General features: G+C 40.4%; 2 protein-coding genes across 2 annotated transcripts in view; one reads left to right on the plus strand and one right to left on the minus strand.

The window, feature by feature from the left end:
- The window catches only part of LOC134673138 (A-kinase anchor protein 200-like), a 41,322-nt gene extending 24,245 nt beyond the window's left edge, over positions 1–17,077 (plus strand). The window contains 4 exon segments of the mRNA XM_063531118.1: positions 10,736–10,951; positions 10,953–11,117; positions 13,866–13,943; positions 14,667–17,077. Coding sequence (XP_063387188.1) covers positions 10,736–10,951; positions 10,953–11,117; positions 13,866–13,943; positions 14,667–14,693 — 486 coding nt within the window. The 3' untranslated portion in view covers positions 14,694–17,077.
- A 2,137-nt stretch (positions 17,078–19,214) lies between these two features.
- LOC134670172 (uncharacterized) lies at positions 19,215–19,964 on the minus strand. Its single transcript, XM_063527867.1, has 2 exons — positions 19,804–19,964; positions 19,215–19,676 (listed from the first exon to the last, which is right to left on the minus strand). The coding sequence occupies exons 1-2, from the start codon at positions 19,846–19,848 to the stop codon at positions 19,230–19,232; spliced, it is 492 nt and encodes a 163-aa protein (XP_063383937.1). The 5' UTR covers positions 19,849–19,964; the 3' UTR covers positions 19,215–19,229.
- Between the last annotated feature and the right edge of the window lie 1,112 nt (positions 19,965–21,076).

Raw genomic sequence — 21,076 nt, forward strand, 5'->3', positions numbered from 1 at the left:
CTGACACCATTTAAGCTTGGACTTAAAGACCCGCCTACTCCGACACATGCCTTCGTAGACAGGTCCTGAGGACGGCCTCCCAGCCTCAACCCACCTTAAAAACGTTTGCCGAGCCTCCCTGTGAGCACAAGATACGTGTCTACTCCACCCTGCAATATATCCTCTCTTTTTCTTACATTTCTTTTTCTTACTCGACTGTTCGGCTGCTTTTATTAATATATCAATTATTTCATTATACATTTTGTCCAAAACTAATCTATGTTCTAATGTACGACACGCCCTGTTCGCGCATAACGCCAACTCAGGGGGGAAATGCAACCCCTTTAGTTTTTCATGACAAAGTTTATGGTACATTTCAACCTGAGCATCTTGCCTCTCCCCCCAGATTACACCGCTATGTAGTGGCTCTTGCGTTATATTATTTTTAATATGCACATGACCCACATCACACTCAATGACTAGCGGCAGGTGGTCGGACCAGTACACGTCCTGCTTTACCCATACATTTAATACGGTGTCCCGAGCAGATCCCGTGACGATGCAATCCCAACTAGCAAAAAAGTCTCAGATTGCGCACTTTATAAGAGTAGTGAGCTTATAGCGCTCTTATTTTTGTTTTGAACTTGTCATCGCTCTTATATTCGTCTTAGACAAGCTAATACGCACTTTAGTAAGTTTAGTCTTATTACCTAGTCTTATATATGTATATAAGAGCATTTTATAATACCATTATAAGCCTCTCGCTTTTACAATAACATTTACTAAGTCTCATTGAACTTGAGAGTACCTGGTCTTATATCCACATTTTCTAAGTTCATTTGATCTTATAATAGACTTTCTAAATGCTATTATAAGAATGTAAGACTAATATCAACATGGCATAATACTATTATGAGCCTCTCGCTCTTACAATAACATTTACTAAGTCTCATTGAACTTGAGAGTACTTGGTCTTATATCCACATTCTCTAAGTTCATTTGATCTTATATTAGACTTTCTAAATGCTATTATAAGAATGTAAGGCTAATATCAACATAGCATAATACTATTATAAGCCTCTTGCTCTTACAACAACATTTACGAAGTCTCATTGAACTTGAGAGTACGTGGTCTTATATCCACATTCTCTAAGTTCATTTGATCTTATATTAGACTTTATAAATGCTATTATAAGAATGTAAGACTAATATCAACATAGCATAATACTATTATAAGCCTCTTGCTTTTACAACAACATTTACGAAGTCTCATTGAACTTGAGAGTACCTGGTCTTATATCCACATTCTCTTAGTTCATTTGATCTTATATTAGACTTTCTAAATGCTATTATAAGAATGTAAGACTAATATCAACATAGCATAATACTGTTATAAGCCTCTTGCTCTTACAACAACATTTACGAAGTCTCATTGAACTTGAGAGTACCTGGTCTTATATCCTCATTCTCTTAGTTCATTTGATTTTATATTAGATTTCTAAATGCTATTGTAAGAATGTAAGACTAATATTAACATAGCATAAGAACACTGTAAGTACGTACTTTTCTGATCTTACTAAAGCTATAATAAGATCAACAGCAGCACTTTAGTAAGATATTAGAGTGATATAAGATCAAGACACTTATATAACAATAGAGAAGATCAATATCAGATGGTTTGATCTTAAATCGTTTTTGGGAACACTATTGTTAGTATAAGTAATTCAACATGGCCACATCATTTGTATTCAGAATGCTTAAAATACTCTAATAGTGCGCTTGAAAAATGCACCTACATCAATGGCTGACTATCAATACAAAATAAAGAAATAAAATAATTATAAAAATATTCAAATACCATATTTGAGTAGGCGCATAAAGTTTGAAGTGTAAAACAGGGTCTACTTTACAATAAATAATATTTTCCCATGTGAATACTTACCCTGAAACATAAACAAACGATGATAAACAGCACGTTATTATATTTAAACATAATTCATAAAAAGTTTGATAAACACTTACACTAATATTGTTTTTGTCACGTTGCAGTTAATTTCACCCGTATATTTATACTTCACAAATAGAATGTTTCAAACCAAAATAAGCTTATTTAGGCTTACAAGATTCTAACGTTCGACCAATATAAGCCTATGTAGGCTTACAAGATACTTACGTTCGACCAATATAAGCCTATGTAGGCTTACAAGATACTTACGTTCGACCAATATAAGCCTATGTAGGCTTACAAGATACTTACGTAAAAGCGATATTAGCCTAAAGCAGCTTAATATAGTTTTGAAAAAGATTACTGTGAATGCAAACAACATTCAATTAGACTGATATTAGAACGATATTAAAATAAATACGCTTATGCTTTGTGCCCAAACCCGGGCTTATACGATGATATAAAATCAATATAAGAGCGACAAAATTGTAGTCTAGAGACTGTTGTTAGCGTGATTTTGCTAGTTGGGAATGATCCAACCACCTACTACAACCATGCGCTTCACTCACGAAAGTGTATGTACCTGACGACACGCCCAGCCTTTCTACGTCAATACAGTACCAGTTTTGATCAGCACAAAATTGAATTAACTCATTATAAAATAGTTCTTTCGGATGCGCGTTAAAGTCACCAAGCACATAAACACTTTCCGTATCTGCATTCTCTTCCATAATGGCATTTATTTCCCCTAAGCATTCCGTAAATATTGCTAAGTTCTCAATTAAATTGACAGGCATATAGACACAAAATATTAATATAGATTTATTATTCAATACTATTTTGATGGCCGACAGCCGTACATTATCACATTTGAGAACGGTGACGTCCGAGAACACACTCTTTCTCCATAGGATAGCGACACCCCCATGCGGTCGTCCCGTTAGTAGTTCTGCCTCGGTGTCTACGCCAGAGGTTCCCGTGAACGCAAAGTCACTGTGTACAGAACCAAGTAGTGGGAGGTCGTGTTGTAGCAACCAGGTCTCCTGCAATGCTACTATATCCGCCTCTGAACACAGAGATCTTACGCCCTCAATCGAACGTTTTAAAGATTTACAATTAAAGCTTACTAATTTACACAATAGCGAATCAGGAGTATGAGACATAGTTATTAGTAAGTATTATCTAAGGCAAAGTTTATGTAAAATTATTCTTCCTATTATTATTATCCTTCCTAAAATAAAATAGCGCAATGTAGTTAGATCTATCGATATAAATTTAATTTAGAAATATATAAAACACCAAATATAAAACACCAAATATACAGATAAGATTACAGATAATAGATTACCTCGTACATTCAATTGGGGCTCACTGATCATTATGATTTTATAATATAATAACTGCGACACAGGGCGAAAAAAGGTGTTGTCTTTGTCATCGGTGCATATTCTAACAATATCTGCCAGTCTCGTTACGTCTAAATATGTCTCATTGTGCCTTTTAATAAAATACACTTGAAGCATTTTGAATATTCCACGACCGTGAAAGTGAAAAAAGTTACCTACATTTAGTTGTATTGAATAAATGTTAGCAACGGTCTACCGCCCAGCCGGGGTATTAGGCAGCGAAGTCAGCGAACCCAGACATAGCCCGTCGCATTGTTCCAAAGGAAACAAAGAACTTTATTAAAACCAATTAGACAAACAATTTACGAACGAGTGCTGTGTGAGCAATTAATAAACGACCGGAGCTTGTGGCTTTGTTCCTTAAACTGATCCTAACCTACTTACGGTTCTTCCAACTCAGAACAAACACTAGGCATCTTAGGAAATCACAAATTTCAATGTATTTTTGAACGACCGAATGCGTTTGTTTGGACAAAAATGTTTTTGTAGGTCAGACCAGCTGTTCTCCTGTAGGGCTTGGCTATAAGTTAGCTTAGGGCCACTTGCACCATCCCACTAACACGGGGTTAACCGGTTAAACCTGCATTTACCATGGTTACCAGTACAAGTTGACACCGGGTTAACGGTTTAACCGGTTAACTCCGGGTTAGTGGAATGGTGCAAGTGGCGCTTAGTAGGTAAGGTCATTACCGAACCGACTGGGCTAGAAGACCGTTAAAACGGTAAAGTTGCTTTAAAATCATATCATTTCGAATGTATTCGGTGTTGTGTTTCTGTCTGACTGCGAACATAATGCCGCTGGGCACGTCCTTCAATCCATCATAAAACCAAAGGGCCAAAACCAAACCGAAGGGATCAGTTTTTGCAGTAGGTAGTCGCTCCCCTATGCTCCTAAGTTGTGTTATTATTGGATATGCGGAGTCAGTAATCGGTGCCAAGTGGCAAGACGGGGCGTTCAACCGCCGATAGCGGAGGTACCAGTATGACAGTCTCGGCCGATGCTATCTGCCGTTATTTATTGCTGATGCAAATTATACTTGCCACCCGACCACCGTTCGCAAATCGCAATGTATTTTTGTAAACTATTAATATTCATATGTTTGTCACTAATGTCATATCCCCTTACAGACGAAATGACAAACCAACTCTTACAATGATGCCACTTGAAATGATTTCTTACCAATTTTTATAGAATAAGAGTACTATATACTTGGAAATAACTAATATAAATGATAAATTTGGCTTTTACCATTCATTACCATTTCTTCAAAACTTGATAAGAGCAAACGTAAATCAATGCTACCGAAATCGAAGTTTCCTTAAAAACAACCGTTAGAAGCGTAATAAGTTACTTATTTTGTCTTAATTTATGAGTTCTTCATTTCTGTACATTTAAGACCACTGGGTTTTGCATCTCTGTTTATTATGGAAACTTACTCTTGATTCATCGTCACCCTCTACACTTGGTGGAATTTGCTTGAAGAGGTGACTTTTTAATTAGTCATCTTATAGTTGGCGGAGGGTCTTAAGTATCTCGTCTCTCGATAACTCTATATAGTATATCATCACCTCTACGCATAAAAATAAATAACTAGAAAACAATATTTTTCGTTGGCGTTTTATCACTATCCGGATATTCCCGATCACTTCCATTCGTGCAATTTTTATCATTGTAATAGTATAATCTTCCTTGAATAGTGTTGCGTGTTAATTTATATCGATTATCTAGTAGTTTCTTACCTCAATATACAGACATAAATTATTAAAATCCGACAGAACCAGCAAACCCTCGTACATTTCTATGTAACACCATCAACAGCTCTTGGGTTTTGGAGCGGAAAATCATTACCATAGTCAAACACCATGATCCACGTTGTATGGCGCGGTGAGTCACCGGCGGCCGTCCCGTTAGGCTAGAATTAAGCCGCGGTAAAAAGTGTTTCGCGAGCGGTACGTGTACGCTTCCGCCCTTCCATTCGTGGGGCCACACTTTCGTTGATACTGATAGTTTTGCACAGTTGAACGAAATAAACTTCCGGGTCTTAAAAGGCTTCATGAAAAATGTTGCTAGAAAATTTACTGATTAGTCCCCTTGAACCTTGTATTGCAAATTAGGTACTTCTGGTATAAGTTATACCTACCTACCTAAAATATGGATGGAAAGCACCGGCTCATGGTTCCGCTCGTTTCGGACGCCGATTCTGCGTTGTCTCGCTTTGATCTATCGCCGTCACTCCCATCGCTTGCAAACGTGTCGACTAGAGTGAGCCAGAATAAGCGAGATCTCACGCAGAGCTGATGAACCTACTCGTGATCCTGCTCTGAGAAAGAGCTAGGTAATAACGAGTATTATGGCATACAGGTAATGGGTACTTGAAAAGTCATATTTTCAAAGGTTTGACGTTTATGGAGACTTCCTTGCTCTGCCATTTGCCACGTGGGTGTAGAGCTAGTAGGCCAAGCAATAAGAAGGTATTGAGGGAAATGCTAGGAACACAATTTTTGACTCCGTAACTTTGTTTGAACTAGTTAGGAGGTGAACATATCAAAAGTCCCCAGCCGTAGCCCGGTGCTGCGGGGTAGCAGGGTGTAAGAAGGTCTCATTTTTCGGTTCTTCACTTACATCTTGGAACCTTTGCGTCTTAGTGACATGACTACTTAGACAAACCGAAAGCTGATGACTCATCAGTGATGAGTATTCAGTTCCTGACCTATAGCTTACTTGAAGTTCTTTATAATTCTAAAAAATACGAGGTACATTATCGTTTTACGGATTTGGAGCTCACAATATACAGGTTAGCACTTGGCGCTGCGGTGACCGCTCAGTCCGCGGTGACTGCGGCCCTGTACCCTCCGGTCGTTGCTCCTCGGCCTCTATTGCTACGTATTAATTGTTGCTATCTGCTTTATTGCCAGCGTTATGATAACCGTGTCATTTAATTAATGCTCCGGCGTTTTCCCTCCTGTCACATATCGGCCTCCACTCTATTTACAATCATTCTAAATAAACAATTTCCATTTATTTTTTTCCTTGAGTACAATGTTAACAAAACTCGATATGCTGTGCGTTTATACTAAAATGAACAGTTCGATTGGCTAATTTTACCTATTACGCATGGAAGCGCTGGTGGCCTAGCGGTAAGAGCGTGCGACTTGCAATCTGGAGGTCGCGGGTTCAAACCCCGGCTCGTACCAATGAGTTTTTCGGAACTTATGTACGAAATATCATTTGATATTTACCAGACGCTTTTCGGTGAAGGAAAACATCGTGAGGAAACCGGACTAATCCCAATAAGGACTGTATCGTTTATTATAAATACAGATAAAACCTGGTCTAACTGTTGACGTGTGTATTATTTTGTATTACTATGTTCTTAAGGTATAATCTGGGGGTATTTTTAAGACATATCTGATATAAGAATGTTTTACATTTATTTTATTTTAGGGACTTTATGATGATTTTAATACCTTCTAGCAAATGTAATTCGGACAAGCCTATCGAGCTTAATTTGAGACTATTTCACCGATTCCTTAGTACGATTTAAAGACACAAAAGGTTAATATGCTGCCAAAATATGCCATCGAAGTGTCCTTTTCATGATTGCTCAATTGAACATCCACAGAATAAATGTGGTGTATTTTATCTTTACATGAAAACGACTTTTTATGCAACATTTTGGATTCCCGTCAATTTCTGACGCCAGGGAAATGACGGAAACAGCTAAAAGAATCTACCGAAATCCAAAGCCTAACGGACATTCATGGCGTTGAACCATGGCTAGAACAGGTCGATAGAAACGCTCCATGATGGTTATATTGTATACCAAAGTCGGGGTTGTCGTAAGTAACATGCCATATTTTCAAAAAGGCCACCAAGCACAGATCCAAAACTTTTTTTCCAACTAAAAGAAATGATTAGACTATGCCCAGATGTTTCGCTTTACGAATCATATGTAATTGCTGTTTACATAGTACGATTTTTTTTGTGTAATACTTATCTTGTTCGCAAACCGTAAATTTTCTTGTAGTATTTGTCCGAAATCGTTGTAGTTACTCGGGAGGATTGGGTAAATATTGTCCAAACCATATGCTTTACGTGATCTCCCAGGACGAAATGTTACTTATTATTAAAGCACTAATTAAACTATATGTGTAATTTTTTAATAAAAACATAATACCAGAAAAAACGGCTAAGTAAAGTTGTATTTATAATAAACGATACAGTCCTTAAGGCCTAGTTTACCCTCTGGGTTGGAAGGTCAGATGGCAGTCGCTTTCGTAAAACTGGTGCCTACGTCAAATCATGGGATTAGTTGTCAAGCGGACCCCAGGCTCCCATGAGCCGTGGCAGAATGCCGGGATAACGCGAGGAAGAAGAAGACGCATGTATCTTAATGGTATCGTCTTGGGTCGTCCCATTCGTTTTTCGTCATGTTCTTAAATTAGTCCTATTCTGCTTTCGTCACTCATACTACATTCGTCACAAACGTCGGTGACTTTCAATGTAGAATGAGTGACGAAAGCAGAATAGGACTAATTTAAGAACTTGACGAAAAACGAATGGGACGACCCAAAACGATACCATCTTAATTTCATACCAATTGTACTAAAATACATATCTCTAACTGTCAATTAGTATCTTGGAAAAACAAGGAATAGGCAGATAAAGGCCACAAACCACTTTCTCTTTTTGTATACGACTGTAAAAAAAGGGTGTAATGTGTTTTTAGCATTCATAGTTTTTTTAATTTCACATGTTCTTTTAATGTAATCACTCGTCGTTATCGATCGCATAATTACATCTCATTAATATTGTAATGATTTGTTTATCCATTTGGGCATGGTTTATTTAACAACAAATCTGAAATGTTTACTGTTCAAGAAAAACCGCATTAGGACTATTGACTCATTAGTATAAATGACATATAAAGTCCAAAGTTTGCAGGAAAAAAAACATCAACCCGTGGGTACAGTCAACAACAGAAGTTTCTAAGCAGGCGCGGCATTATAAACTTTTTAAACACAAATTACCTTGGTGTGTATAGGGAGTAAATTCTTGTATAGATCATTTTGACCGCCTAGCCCGCGTTACTGCTTCTGCTGCTGTCAGTATCAATGTCAGTAGGTATCAATAACAGCGCCAAGTAAAACGAAGCCTCAATTAAACATGCGTGAGTAGTTTTGACGGGTATTAATCTCAATAATCGTTTCCTACGCAATCATCGTTTATTTATGGCAATAGGACGAACTGCCAAACGTCTCAACGTCAAGGTAGATGGACCAGGGATCTTTGATCGTCTCCCACTAGATTCCACGTCGTAAAAATATACGTCTTGATTTATACTATTTAATGAGCTAGTGCTTATAAAGTAGTAGGGTGAAGACACCACTAAATTTTTGTCTACCCTTGAGTATCTGGGAAGAACGAATGGAATGAAGTAATTCCCATTTCTTACTATAAGTAGTTCGTGTTTTTTAGCATTAGAAAGAACTTGAAAGAAGGTAAGCGATCTAGGCATGTCTTTTAATTGAAAAACGCTTTTTAAAAATCAATAACTATTAATTATGAAAGCAGAAGAATATAAATGATCGTATTAGATTCATAATTGTTACATATTTGCCGTAACTTATTTTTAAAATGTGTTTTTCAATTTAAGACACTTCAAGATTGTTTACCTAATTTCTAATGCTAAAAAAAAACGAAGTATTCGAGCACACAACGAGGAAGAAATCACACTCGGTAGAGAAGAGATAAATTAATTTCATTTGTCCTCAGCTTGACCATTGGTTTAGGAGACAATAGCCGTTTTTATAAATATCAACATAAGATGATGTCTATTATTTCATAAATGTAATGTGGCCGACTTTTCAGTATTTGGTAAATGTTCCTTTCGTCCCATTCCTGCCTAGTGATAACAGATGGGAATGTTTTGTCCCATTTCTCCCCTCTGGGGACAAACTTCATCTAGTGTCGAACAGAGATTAGCGGCTAGGATAGATACATCTATTGTGCGGTATACGAGGCGTGTCTTTCTACTTCAGTAAACAAAGACGACCTTGTCGACCGGTATCGTTTTATATTCGCCGCAACCACTGCGGTTGCACTCAACACACTTTAAAATGCATTACTTTATTTGCTTCTTCAAGATATCGCTTTTGAAATAGAAATTGTCACATGTTATGTGCATGCAACTGTAATTTTCCCCTAAAGTCTACGTCAACTTCATTGACTGACTGACGACAGCGATTATCAATTATACCTTTATCATCGTTCCAACTGTAGAAAGTGGAAAAATATTTAAAATTTTATTGGAGGAAAAGCTATACGATTTATTACGATTTTATCGCATTGCACATTGTTTTACCGCTAATTATCGGCAATAATATTATTAATTCCGCGAACTCTTCAATACGTGTTCGTTTATATTGGCCGGTTATTGTTTACATCCCGGGTTAAAAATATATTGCGTACGGAAACTAATCCGTTTTAATTACCCTTTTTAGCGCATGCAATGTTGTGATAACTCGTGATTCATGCAGCCCTAATTAGTATAAAAAATATGTACAACTCCATCATATAGCGCTGTTAGTCACACTAAAACCCCAAGACATCTCGGTACGTCATCGTTTACGTTGAAATTAAAAAGGAACAACAAAACTTTTGTACTCATGTATACGTTAATATCTTCTGCACGCGACTTCGGTCTCCGTGGAGTTGATGATGATGATTAGTAAAAATAAACAATCCTATGCCCTTACCCGGGTCTCAAACTAACTCCATGCCAAATTTTATCTAAATATGTTGAGCGGTTTAAGCGTGAAGAGGTAACAAACAGTGTTGCAGTTAGTAGGATTTATGTTATTCGTATTTCTAAACTGTATAGCAACAGTGGATTTCAAGTAAGGTTTAATGTCGTTATTTGTCAGACTATTGCATTTTGGTATGGTCTTGGCGTAAAACAATTCCTGCGCTGCTAGTGGCAGCCCTACATGAAACGTAATATGTCTTCGATCGAGAGCATTGAAGGGTAACTACTTATCTAAAAATGAGCGCCAATCTACCGTTACAAAAAATAGCAGTATAAATTGTAATGCGCACTATGGGCTCCCTTCAGTCGTAGCAGGGATTTCTCCGGGATCAGATCGACACAGTACCTAGCAGCATGGCCGATGATAAGGTACCCGGCGTAGTGTGATTGTTGTGCAAAACCAGCCTATGTACACAAATATGCAGGAAAAGAGATGTTACGAAACGCCTTAAATGATAATTCATCTTTTAAATTCAACAAATATGTGCAAGTGTTCTGTATATCAATTAATTTTTTATCATTTCGCTAGGCTTTTCGTCTAGATGTCGTCTTACAAGTGTTTAATCGTGACTAAAGGGAGGGCGTTTCTTTTCTAGGCGGCCGAAGCTACCCCCGAATCCGTCGAGAACAAAACCGCGGAAGTCGCGCCGACCAACGCCGAAGCGAAGGAGGAGAAGACCCCCGAGACGCCCGTCACCGAGCCCATGACCAACGGCAGCAGCACCCCCTCCTCCCCCGCGGCCGAGCTCGCGGCCGACCCGCCCGCCGCGCCTGCCACCGCCGCGCCCGCCGAGCCCGCCCCCCCCCGCGCCGGCCGCCGTCGACACGACGCCCGAGCAGCTGCCGGTGAACGGCCTCTCGCTAGACGAGCCCGAGCCGGAGGCGCCCGAGGCGCCCGTCGTGGAGGAGAGCGCACCCGCGGCGCCCGCGCCGGCGCCGGAGCCCGCCCCGGCCCCTGAAATTCCTGTCAAAACAGAGGTTTGTGCCGCACGAGTGCTTTTGATAGAGCCCACGCCTCCACCACTCCCCGCAAACCCTCCCCCCTCGTCGGTGGCGTCCTTCGCCGCCACCACCATGGCCCCCGAATTGATCGAAGCTTCGCTCGCTAACACCGCTCGAAACGCAATCTCGACTCCGCCCGCCACCCCCGCCGCCGCAGCTGACAGAGTAGACGAAACTAGTTCTGAAACGCGACACACTGATATCACTAATTTAGATGTAACTCAAATTTCCCCTCCCTTGAAGGAAACCGGCGAAATCGCCCCGGCCCCGGTGACCACGAGCGAAGCGGAAAACGGTGAGGCTCACCCCGGTAGCGAAATTGTTGATCACACTCCCGAAATAGTTAAACACGAACCCGAGGTAATCAAAACGGAGGAGACGTTAACGAGCGAACAGAAAGTCGAGGAAAATATTAAAACGCACGTAGAAACAGTTGAAATTGTCGAAATCCCCAAAGCGGAGCCCGAACTGGAGAATAAAATTGTAGACCCACCGAGTGTCGAAGATGCCCCAGTACCGATCATGAACGGAAACGACTCAATAGACACGCAAAGCCCGGGAGCGGAGGATGTGAACGGCGACAACGTGGCGCCCGTCGACCCGTGCTCGGACACCGACAACCAGCACTCGGAGGCTCCCTCCGACGTCCCCGACTCCAGCGAGGAGCTCCCCCCGCCGCCGCCCGAGGACGACTTCTCTCTCCGGAGCGACGACATCAAACCCGCCCCCGACACGGACGCCCTCCCAGAGGACAACGTCACAAACAACCACGCGCTCGACGCGGAGGCCAACGACATCGCCGACGAGACCGGACTGAAAAAATTAAAGAACAAAAAAGTAGACGCGCTCGGGAACATAGTTGACAAGATCGAGTGCAACGGGAACGCCGACCCGGAGTCGCTCCCGTCGGAGCCGGCGGCGCGCTCGCCGTCGCCGACGTCGGGCTCCGAGGCGCTGCCGCCGCCGCCCGCCGAGCCGGCCGCCGCCACAGACCAGGTGAATACCGTCGGACCTTGATCTTGTAGTGGACTAGTTTTCCTAAGGACCGTTTGGCGCCCCGTTAACAGTTTTTAGTTTCATGTGCATATCCGCCAGCATGCGTCGACCGTCAATAACAGGAAGACTCGGATCGCGCTCGACTCGCCCCGCCCGAAGCCGCCGTCCCCCCACTTCCCGCCCCCCGCTTGCGATTGACTCCCGACATTAACACCTAATACTTCGGCATGCCACATTTGTAGCTCACTCTTATGTCGCTTCTGAAATAACGTTTGGAAGTATTTAGTGTGGAATGGCTAATCGATTAAAACCATGTTCATCAGTAGAGATCGGAGTTTTCACCGTAAGGCGTTATCGAAATGTACGAGTACAGGTTGACATTACGATTATGTTATCATATAATTCGTCACATTTTATTTACTTATTTAGGGGCATTCCACGAGACTGTCGCTTACATAACGCAATTCTTCTAATACTTCTGGAAATGCTGAGTAAGCGATATTGGGTCAGGTAATATTTCATGACTTGGCTAACAAATTGGCAGTATATTTTCGAGATTCACGTATTTTGTTGAGGTAGCTGCCATACAAGGCAAAAGCGTTATGTAAGCGACAGTCTCGTGGAATGCCCCATTAGATCATTTTGACACGTAAGTTTTAAACGTTCTTACTAGAGATGTCATTGGAAAAGTGTTCGACCAGAACCAGAGTTTTTGCTAAAAACTTAAACCGAAAATGTGTTAAATTGCGATTTTATTAATGAATTATTGAATTAAATTGAAGGTTCAGTTTTGCTCTAGTTTCGGTCGGAACCGAACCTTCAGCCGAAACCTGAGTTTTATGCCGAATCCGAAACTTCAGTAGTACACCATTGGAAAATGGAAAATTATAAATTCCTTTGAATGATGAGTATTCAGTATAGTTCTAGGCTTATTTATCATGATCTTCTACTCGCTGTCTTACTATGGTATGGAAACTCCGATCTTGTTCATGAGTACGTTTGTCTCGGCTCGGGCCCGACCCCTGCTGATCCTCTACCTCATCCTGATGATCGGGCTCTTACCACTTGTGTTAACTTTTTGTGTATGTTTCCATAATAATATTATGTACTTAAAATAACTTGTAAATATTTAGTATTTAGTTTATCGAGAATGCTGTAATCATAAAGTTTTATTAATGCTGAACGGTTAAAATAGTAGCAAAGTGAGGCCATGACATGACACTGTTAAATTTAAATAGGTAGAGTGTGAAATGGCATGGCGTGCATAAATAAATATATATTCTTAATACCGCTCAACTCAGACGGTTGGTAAGGTAGCTTAGTTTCGGATTATCTTGTTCCCTTTGACTGGCGCGTTATCGTGAACCTTATCGGAATGCACGAAGGTTGAAAATTAACTGAAGTCGCACGCGTCAGTTGATGCCTTTCGTGATCAAACGGTTAAGTAAAAATGTACGCATCCAATCCTTTAACTATGCCGTAATCGAACTATCTTCAACCGTCTGAGTGCATCGCTAGAACTATTATAGTAAATATGCAATTCTGATAATTTCATGCTCAGCTAGTGTTGAAAAGCCTAGAAAATAAATATATCTAGCTCTCCACTAAATACATAATTATATTTGAAGTAGTATTTTTTGAGGTTGTTCAGCGACACTGGTAACTAAACCAGCTAGTGGTTGAATAAAATCCCAAGAATTATAATGAATAGTATCGGTGTGATTGTAGGAGCCCCTGCCCATCGCGGACAAGATCGCAGACTTGATACCAGAGATCCCGACCATCCCAGAACTGAAGACCGAAACGGTAAATAATCTCTCATTGCTAATTGGTGAATTCTCATTGCAATGATAGTGTTCGTTCGCTCGAGACGGGAATTAGGGGACGATAAAACTATTTATTTAGTGATTAGAACGGGTCTGGCGCGATATCATTCCATGTTATAACTTATCCGACACGCCGTTTCAAAGGGCCTACCGCAAAAGACGAAAATGGAAATTTCGCTATCTGCCCCTCTATCGCTCTTGCTTATGGAGGCAATACAGAAATGTCTATTTTCGTTTTTCGTGGTAAGACGAGCTAAAATGTCGACAAGATAGAAAAAAAAATTGTATCGCATTAGACCCGTTCGAATTACTAAAAATGCGCACAAAACGCGAGGGTTTAAATTTAAAGTGTTACTAGTATATAGGATGAGATGATATATATAGAGATATACCATTTTGTTCTCAGCAGAGATAAATGGGATTGTTTTTCTTAATTTTTCCTGGGTTCGAGCTTAAGGGGCGGAGACAAAGTAGGAAATTGGGAATATATCAAGGCCAGCCTTAAAGAATGTTGACGTACGTACGAGAGTCAGCTGATAATTGCAATGATGAGTCTAGTCGGTGATTGATACATGTTTGATATTTGCACGACGTTTGTATCGTGAGTTGAGCCTCGATAGTGGATTCGAGGCTTGATGGTTGAACTCCCTCGTGTTGTGGTAGTGTGTCGGCGTCACTATATAAGGCTGTGGTGTTGTTGCAGGAGAGCGCGGTGGCGGTGGCGGACTAGAGCGGCGAGGCGAGCGGGACGTGCCCAGAAACAAGCCTTTAATTTATTCCCATTTCGTGGTAAAGAGTGTCGAACTAAGTTCGCTCGTTTCACGTTCGGTTTTAAATGTGACCTTTCATATAGAATATTATAGTATAAGTTTAGCGTGCTTTGCTTCTGAATTAAAAAAATATACATTTTATTCGCTAGGATCGAGTTTTATAATTATATACGGTAACAAAGTTATGTAGGCAGTATACGGTGCGATAAGTTGGTGCCATTATTACAGGGGTATTAGTTATGTGTCGCGGCTCTCGCGGCGCACTCACGAGGGAGCGACGGCCACGGCCGGTGCGGAATATAGAGGCGGTGTTGTCTTAGAGTTGTTGCTCCGTGTTGAAGGTGCGAGTACCCACCGCCCGTCCCACCTCTGAAGGTGGACGGGGCGAAACGTGTAACCGACCTTCTATAGGTACTTTAATTTAGTTTAAAATTGGATCTGAAACTTGTTAGATCATTGATAACTAAAAGCCGTTAAGCTAATGTGTACCGCCGTTTAATGAATACTGGCAATTTTCACTTTTCCGGTCTGCGGCTTATTTATATTTTAGTCTAATTTAAAGCAAAAATAATGGCGGTAAATTAAAGTACAGTAGTTAACGTGCCACTCTGACTAACGTGCTGCACTATTGCTACATTCCAATTGCTCAATTTTACTAACCGGGTGAACTAAAACTACAAATATGTCTCTTCAAGCTTTAACATCGAAATTAACATCCAATCGTGGAATGGTGTAGCAGCTATTAGCGGATTAGCAGGGGTCGGCGAACGGCGGCTCTTTGGGTGTCCCAAAAAGTTGTAATAACCGACCTAATCTACTATATTAATTTGTGATTAAGAAACTGGCACTGCTACGGTTACCTCTTAAGTTTGTCAACCCCAGCGTCGGTACCATGGTCGCGTTTTTATCGCCTGTAGTGTCATGTATCACTTTCGCACTTACATACTTGATAGAACAGGCGATAAAAACGCGACCATGCTCTGAACTATCATATCAAGAGACACATGCTCGTACCGCAGCCAGCGCAGGCGCAGCGACAGCACGCAGGTGACGTCTCGCTAGCGCGCGATGTCGGATCTCAGCTATTGTGGCTATTTAGTTCGAAAACTTAACACTCATCCGAGTTTAACAAGGGTGTTCCTCTAACGAATCACTTAACATTTTATACCTATAAAATGATACAAGTATCATCTATAATTTTACGCAAGCTCGAAAGGTTTACTATTATGTATATACGAATAAACGATTTTTCATTAAACTTATTTTTAAAACTGTTAATTGCGTGTCGAGAGTATAAATTCAATGTACATTGTTAAATAATGAAGTCGAAATTAATTTGATTTATTATATCATTAGTGTGGTAATTTTGGTAACTAGTAAACTCGTGTATAAATTTAGTTTGATGGTGAGCTCTCTGTAATGAAGTGGGGAAGGATAAGTTAGGTTAGTGAGGAGCGAGGCGCGTCGTTATCAGTAGTCGACTACCTGGAGCTAAATTAACGGTCACCCAGACTTCTAACACAAACGGCCTATTGGCTGCCAAATTTTTGAAAATTTTAATCTTGATATTCAGTGGCCAAAGTTTTGATTAAACTATACAATTTTTATGCATATACAGACATACACGATTATATTACTGTAATATTTAGATTAGTACGTGTAATAGAAGTCGATTAATGTAAGTTAGTGAAAGCAGTGCAATACTTAGTGCTGCTTCTAGTGTATCGGTTTCCACCTCATACCTATATAGAATTAATATACTATTGGATTTATCAATAGCAACGGCGTCCATTTGTCATATGGTTTCATAATCATTTTTGTAATTTTGTACATTTTTTACGAAATTGAAAGTGACGATTGCACGATGAGGAGACTCTGGATATTAGCAGTAAATGTGTGAGACATTCCATATCCAACCGCTGCCCGCTGCGGCCTCCCGTACGTATTGTGTAGTTACTAGCAGCTTGCGGCGTCCGTCCCTCATCCTTCGTGGCGTTTACTCTAATGGAATTGTTTATATATTATACATTCATAATATATTTTTTCTTTATAATTTATATTGATGCTTGTATAATGTTATTATAGGAACGTGCGAGACGATCGCTAGTTTTGAGCTGTAACAACTTGTTCCTTCAACTTATATGCTAATGAATTGATATTGCAAGTCAAATTGTGTCAGCTATTGAAATATTTACATTTTAATAATATATCATTATAAACTCAAATATTGTTTGCTCATAATGGCAATGTGCGACTTGTATGATAATTATGATATTCCAATTTTTATTAAACTTAAATGTTGATGTGTGAATGTCTCTAATCAATAAATAATAAAACCAGAAAATATATTGTTTGTTGTACGCTATAAACCTATAATCCTGTTGCATATTTCCTTCTTCTTTTGTTCATATTCTTAAAACAAGTGACCCAAAAGACAACTATATGGCAAGAAAAAGTTGATCCACCCATTTACTGTAAGATACAGCATTTATATTATGTCAGACAAAGCATTTGAGATAAATACATAGTTATTGAATTGATATACTATTAAGGTTAAAAACAGATCTTTACATCAATTAAAATTTTATTAAGTTCAGAGTAATAGCTAATACTATCAATACATGTTTCATTTCATGACCTAACAATTAAATCGGCAAAGTAAGTAAATATGTACATCCATCACAGTATGGTACTACAAGCTCTGTAGTTTTGGAGTGTGGTCTCTCAAGGAATGGGCGAGTTTTGGCATAGGTTTTTAGGTTTATTCCCACTAGTTAAACCAACTCTCACTTTGGTGGTAACTAGTGGGAATATTGATTCTCAGTTGTTTCCATAAAAGATTTCTTATACCAAACTTAGATACAGTTTAGTCAACTATAATGAAATTGACCAATCACAGCTCTCCGCGATCAACAGGACGAAACAAAACCATAGCTCAAATTAATTATTTATTTTAGGTTGTATAGTAGAAACAATTGGTTCATAAGTCAGAAACGCGCATGTGATACCCTTAAAATAGCAACATCCATAGACTACGAAAACCACTTAGTGTTGCTTGTTAGTCTCCATAGGCTACGGTGGCCAAAATCGAGAAAACAACTGTTTAAAAATTTAATTTAGCGCGGAGCAAGTACCAGGGCCTCATGAGTTACGAGAAGGTGTCGTTGACCAACGCGCCGGGCGCGGCGGCGGGGGCGCGTACCAGGATGAAGGTATCGCGGCTGCTTGCGTATCTTAGCTGTGTACACTTTTGGTTTGGTTTGTTTGTATGATTCTACTAGTTTAAAGTATTATTTTTGTTGGCTCGTAGAAAAAGTATTGTATACAATAGTGATATAATCAAGCTTTTCAATCTCGTACCTGACTTAGGCAACTCAGCAAGCTTCGTTGCCTAAACACGGTACTCGACTGAAAAGCTCTCTATTATATCACGATTGTATAAAATACTATAATATTCAATAATCTCAAAAGTACCTACATGAACGTAGACTGGGTTATTTTTCTTTCATCATCATCATCTCAGCCATAAGACGTCCACTGCTGAACAAAGGCCTCCCCCTTCATGATGGGGGGTGAATGCCATAATCGCCACGCTTGGCAGGCGGGTTGGCGATCGCAGTCGAGTACACCGAATTTGAGGGACGCTGCTGCCCGTCCACCGGTGGTCTTGGACGTGGTTTAAGGATTATTCTTTAAACAAGGTGAATTCCCATGTCTCCGCCGGGCAGAGATGGAAATAGGCGCTGCATATAAATCATCAGGCGAGGAATGTGGTCTTTCAACAGAATAACATGATGTATTGAGGGACTGACTGAAGAAGAATAAATCACCACCACTGGACCGTTACCATACACGAGGCGGGGACAAATGGGAATACACCCCAAAGAATGATTTGCCTACTATAAGTTTTTTGGTTTTTTGGTTCCAACAGAAAACATTGTGAGGAAACTGGAATACTTATGGGAATAAAATACAAAGGTTGTGTAAAGTTCCCACTTCCCATGCATATAGGGTTGCCATATGGAAAAATTAAATGTCCTGACATCACCCTAAAAATCTGGACATTTCTTGTAACAGAGATTTGGCGTAGCTTGAACGTAACCCCGGCGGCGCGCTGCTCTCTGTGGTGTACTGTATCGTGGATCTACCTTTCCCTCCGCCCGACCCTGTAGCCCCCTCCCCGCGCGCGCACGACCCTTGTTCGCGCCGCATCACATTCGTTACGCAGTATATCACGTAAACATTTTTTTTATAAGATCATTCCTAAAAATGCGGACACTTGCCAAGTCCGGCCACAATCTGGATAAAGGGTCAAAAATCCTGACGTATGGCAACCCTACATGCATGCATGGGAACTCGACCCTTTTGTACACCCAGCTGCAAAAATACATGACCACTTTATGATTCAATTAATCATAATGTGCCTTTGCAATTTTGCAGCGTGCTGCACAGTGAGCAAGGTAATCTACAAACACATGATATTATACTTATTAATTTTATTCCACATTCTCTAAAACATTGATAAACTTGGACAGTGTTTCTTTATTTAACTCATACATTCTCTGCCCCTTGTTGCCTTGAGGAGTTTCTGTGTGTAGCATCAACTGCACAAGTGGATACTTCATTGACTTTAGTTCACTGCTGCCAAGCACTAACTTCAAAACCCAGTTGAAGTTTGTTAAAGATTCACCATGACGGCTGTTATTGTGTGTGAGTAATGTATACAACAAATCTATTCTTCTTCCTTGTAACAAGGTTAAGAAATGTTCGATTTTCTCTTGGTCCCAGCATTTCATTTTAATCACTGCTGCAACTTCGTCCAGATCAAAATTACATTCCATGATTAATTGTTTAAATTCTTGTGTAGCTGCTGTAATGGTATTGTTGATAGTTGTTAAGTTTTCGTTATTCCCACATAAGTGATTGAATATTTCTCGTGACACCTGAATGAAATTAAAAATAATTTCAGCGTACTCCCTATTTATGTCGTAGGAAAATTAAATCACTCGTAAACAAAAACTTTACGGGCACTAAACAAGTAAACATTTCGCGTCTGAAGTGAATACGTACCGATTTAAAGTCATCCAAAGGCTCTGTAGCAAACAAGGATTCCATAGTTTTACTCCGATGAATTGCTTGCAATTTTAAATAATAATGTTGAATAAACACTGGCTGGACTGATAAAACAAAATGTAACCTAAAAACAACATGACGACTGACAGAACTAGAATAAAGCCAACTGTTTCCTACAAATAATGTTATTTGAGACCGTTTTAAAAGCGCACCAAATCTTGTTATGTACAATTTTCACCCCTTCAATAGTAGTATGATTTGAACGGTAGGCTTCATTCTGAAGCCTCCTCCACACTCGTGCGCGAATCGCGGCGCGAAGCCGCGAACGCGAGTGTGGCGTCGATTTTCGCAGACAGCGAAATCGACTCCATACTCGCGTTCGCGGCTTCGCCCGCGATTCACGCGCATAGTCTGGAGGGGGCTTGACATTATTTCACGCAGCACGTACACTGTCTTAAGAATAATAAATATTTATTAGCACAAAAATATAATATAAATTCATTTAGACCAGGCGGCATAGCACGGTAACCTTTTTATCGCTTGTCACCATGCCTGTCACGTTCTAAAGCCTCCTCCACACTCGTGCGCGAATCGCGGCGCGAAGCCGCGAACGTGAGTGTGGCGTCGATTTTCGCAGACAGCGAAATCGACTCCACACTCGCGTTCGCGGCTTCGCCCGCGATTCACGCGCATAGTCTAGTGATAGTCGATAAAAATGGAACCGTGCTGCGCCCTTAGACGAACAGATCATACATAATTGTGCTAAAAGGTTAACCTATACATGTTGGGTCAGCGCAACGCAGGCCACTTTTTCTATTCTAAAGGTCGCAGTAATCCGTTAGAGGGAGAGCTGATCATATTACTATCGCCATCTCTACACGATGGGCCAACGGCGGCCACTCCAAGGGACGCATTTATGCGTTAGAGGGAGCAAGTGATATTGCTATCTCATTCTACCGCATGGCTGCGTCCCTTGGAGTGGCCGGCGTTGGCCCATCGTGTAGAGGAGCCATATTAGTTGTATGAGCCGGGCGAGCTGGTTGAGGACGTCGTATGCTTCATGCTGGCAATCTGCAGCAAGACTAGAGGGAGAACCTACATGCGCGGGTGGGTTGTAGTGCAAACAATTTTATTAGCATTTTTGTCTCGGAAGACTTATTTGTCTTTCAGTCAGTCCGAGCAAGAGGACTTGTGGGATAACTGCGCATAATCGTAAATTGAGGGTTATTGGTATTGGGCGATAACTAGGTAGGTACTTAGTTAACAAAAC

Source organism: Cydia fagiglandana, chromosome 1 (genome assembly GCF_963556715.1).
Source record: "Cydia fagiglandana chromosome 1, ilCydFagi1.1, whole genome shotgun sequence".
NCBI classification, from domain to species: Eukaryota; Metazoa; Arthropoda; class Insecta; order Lepidoptera; family Tortricidae; genus Cydia; species Cydia fagiglandana.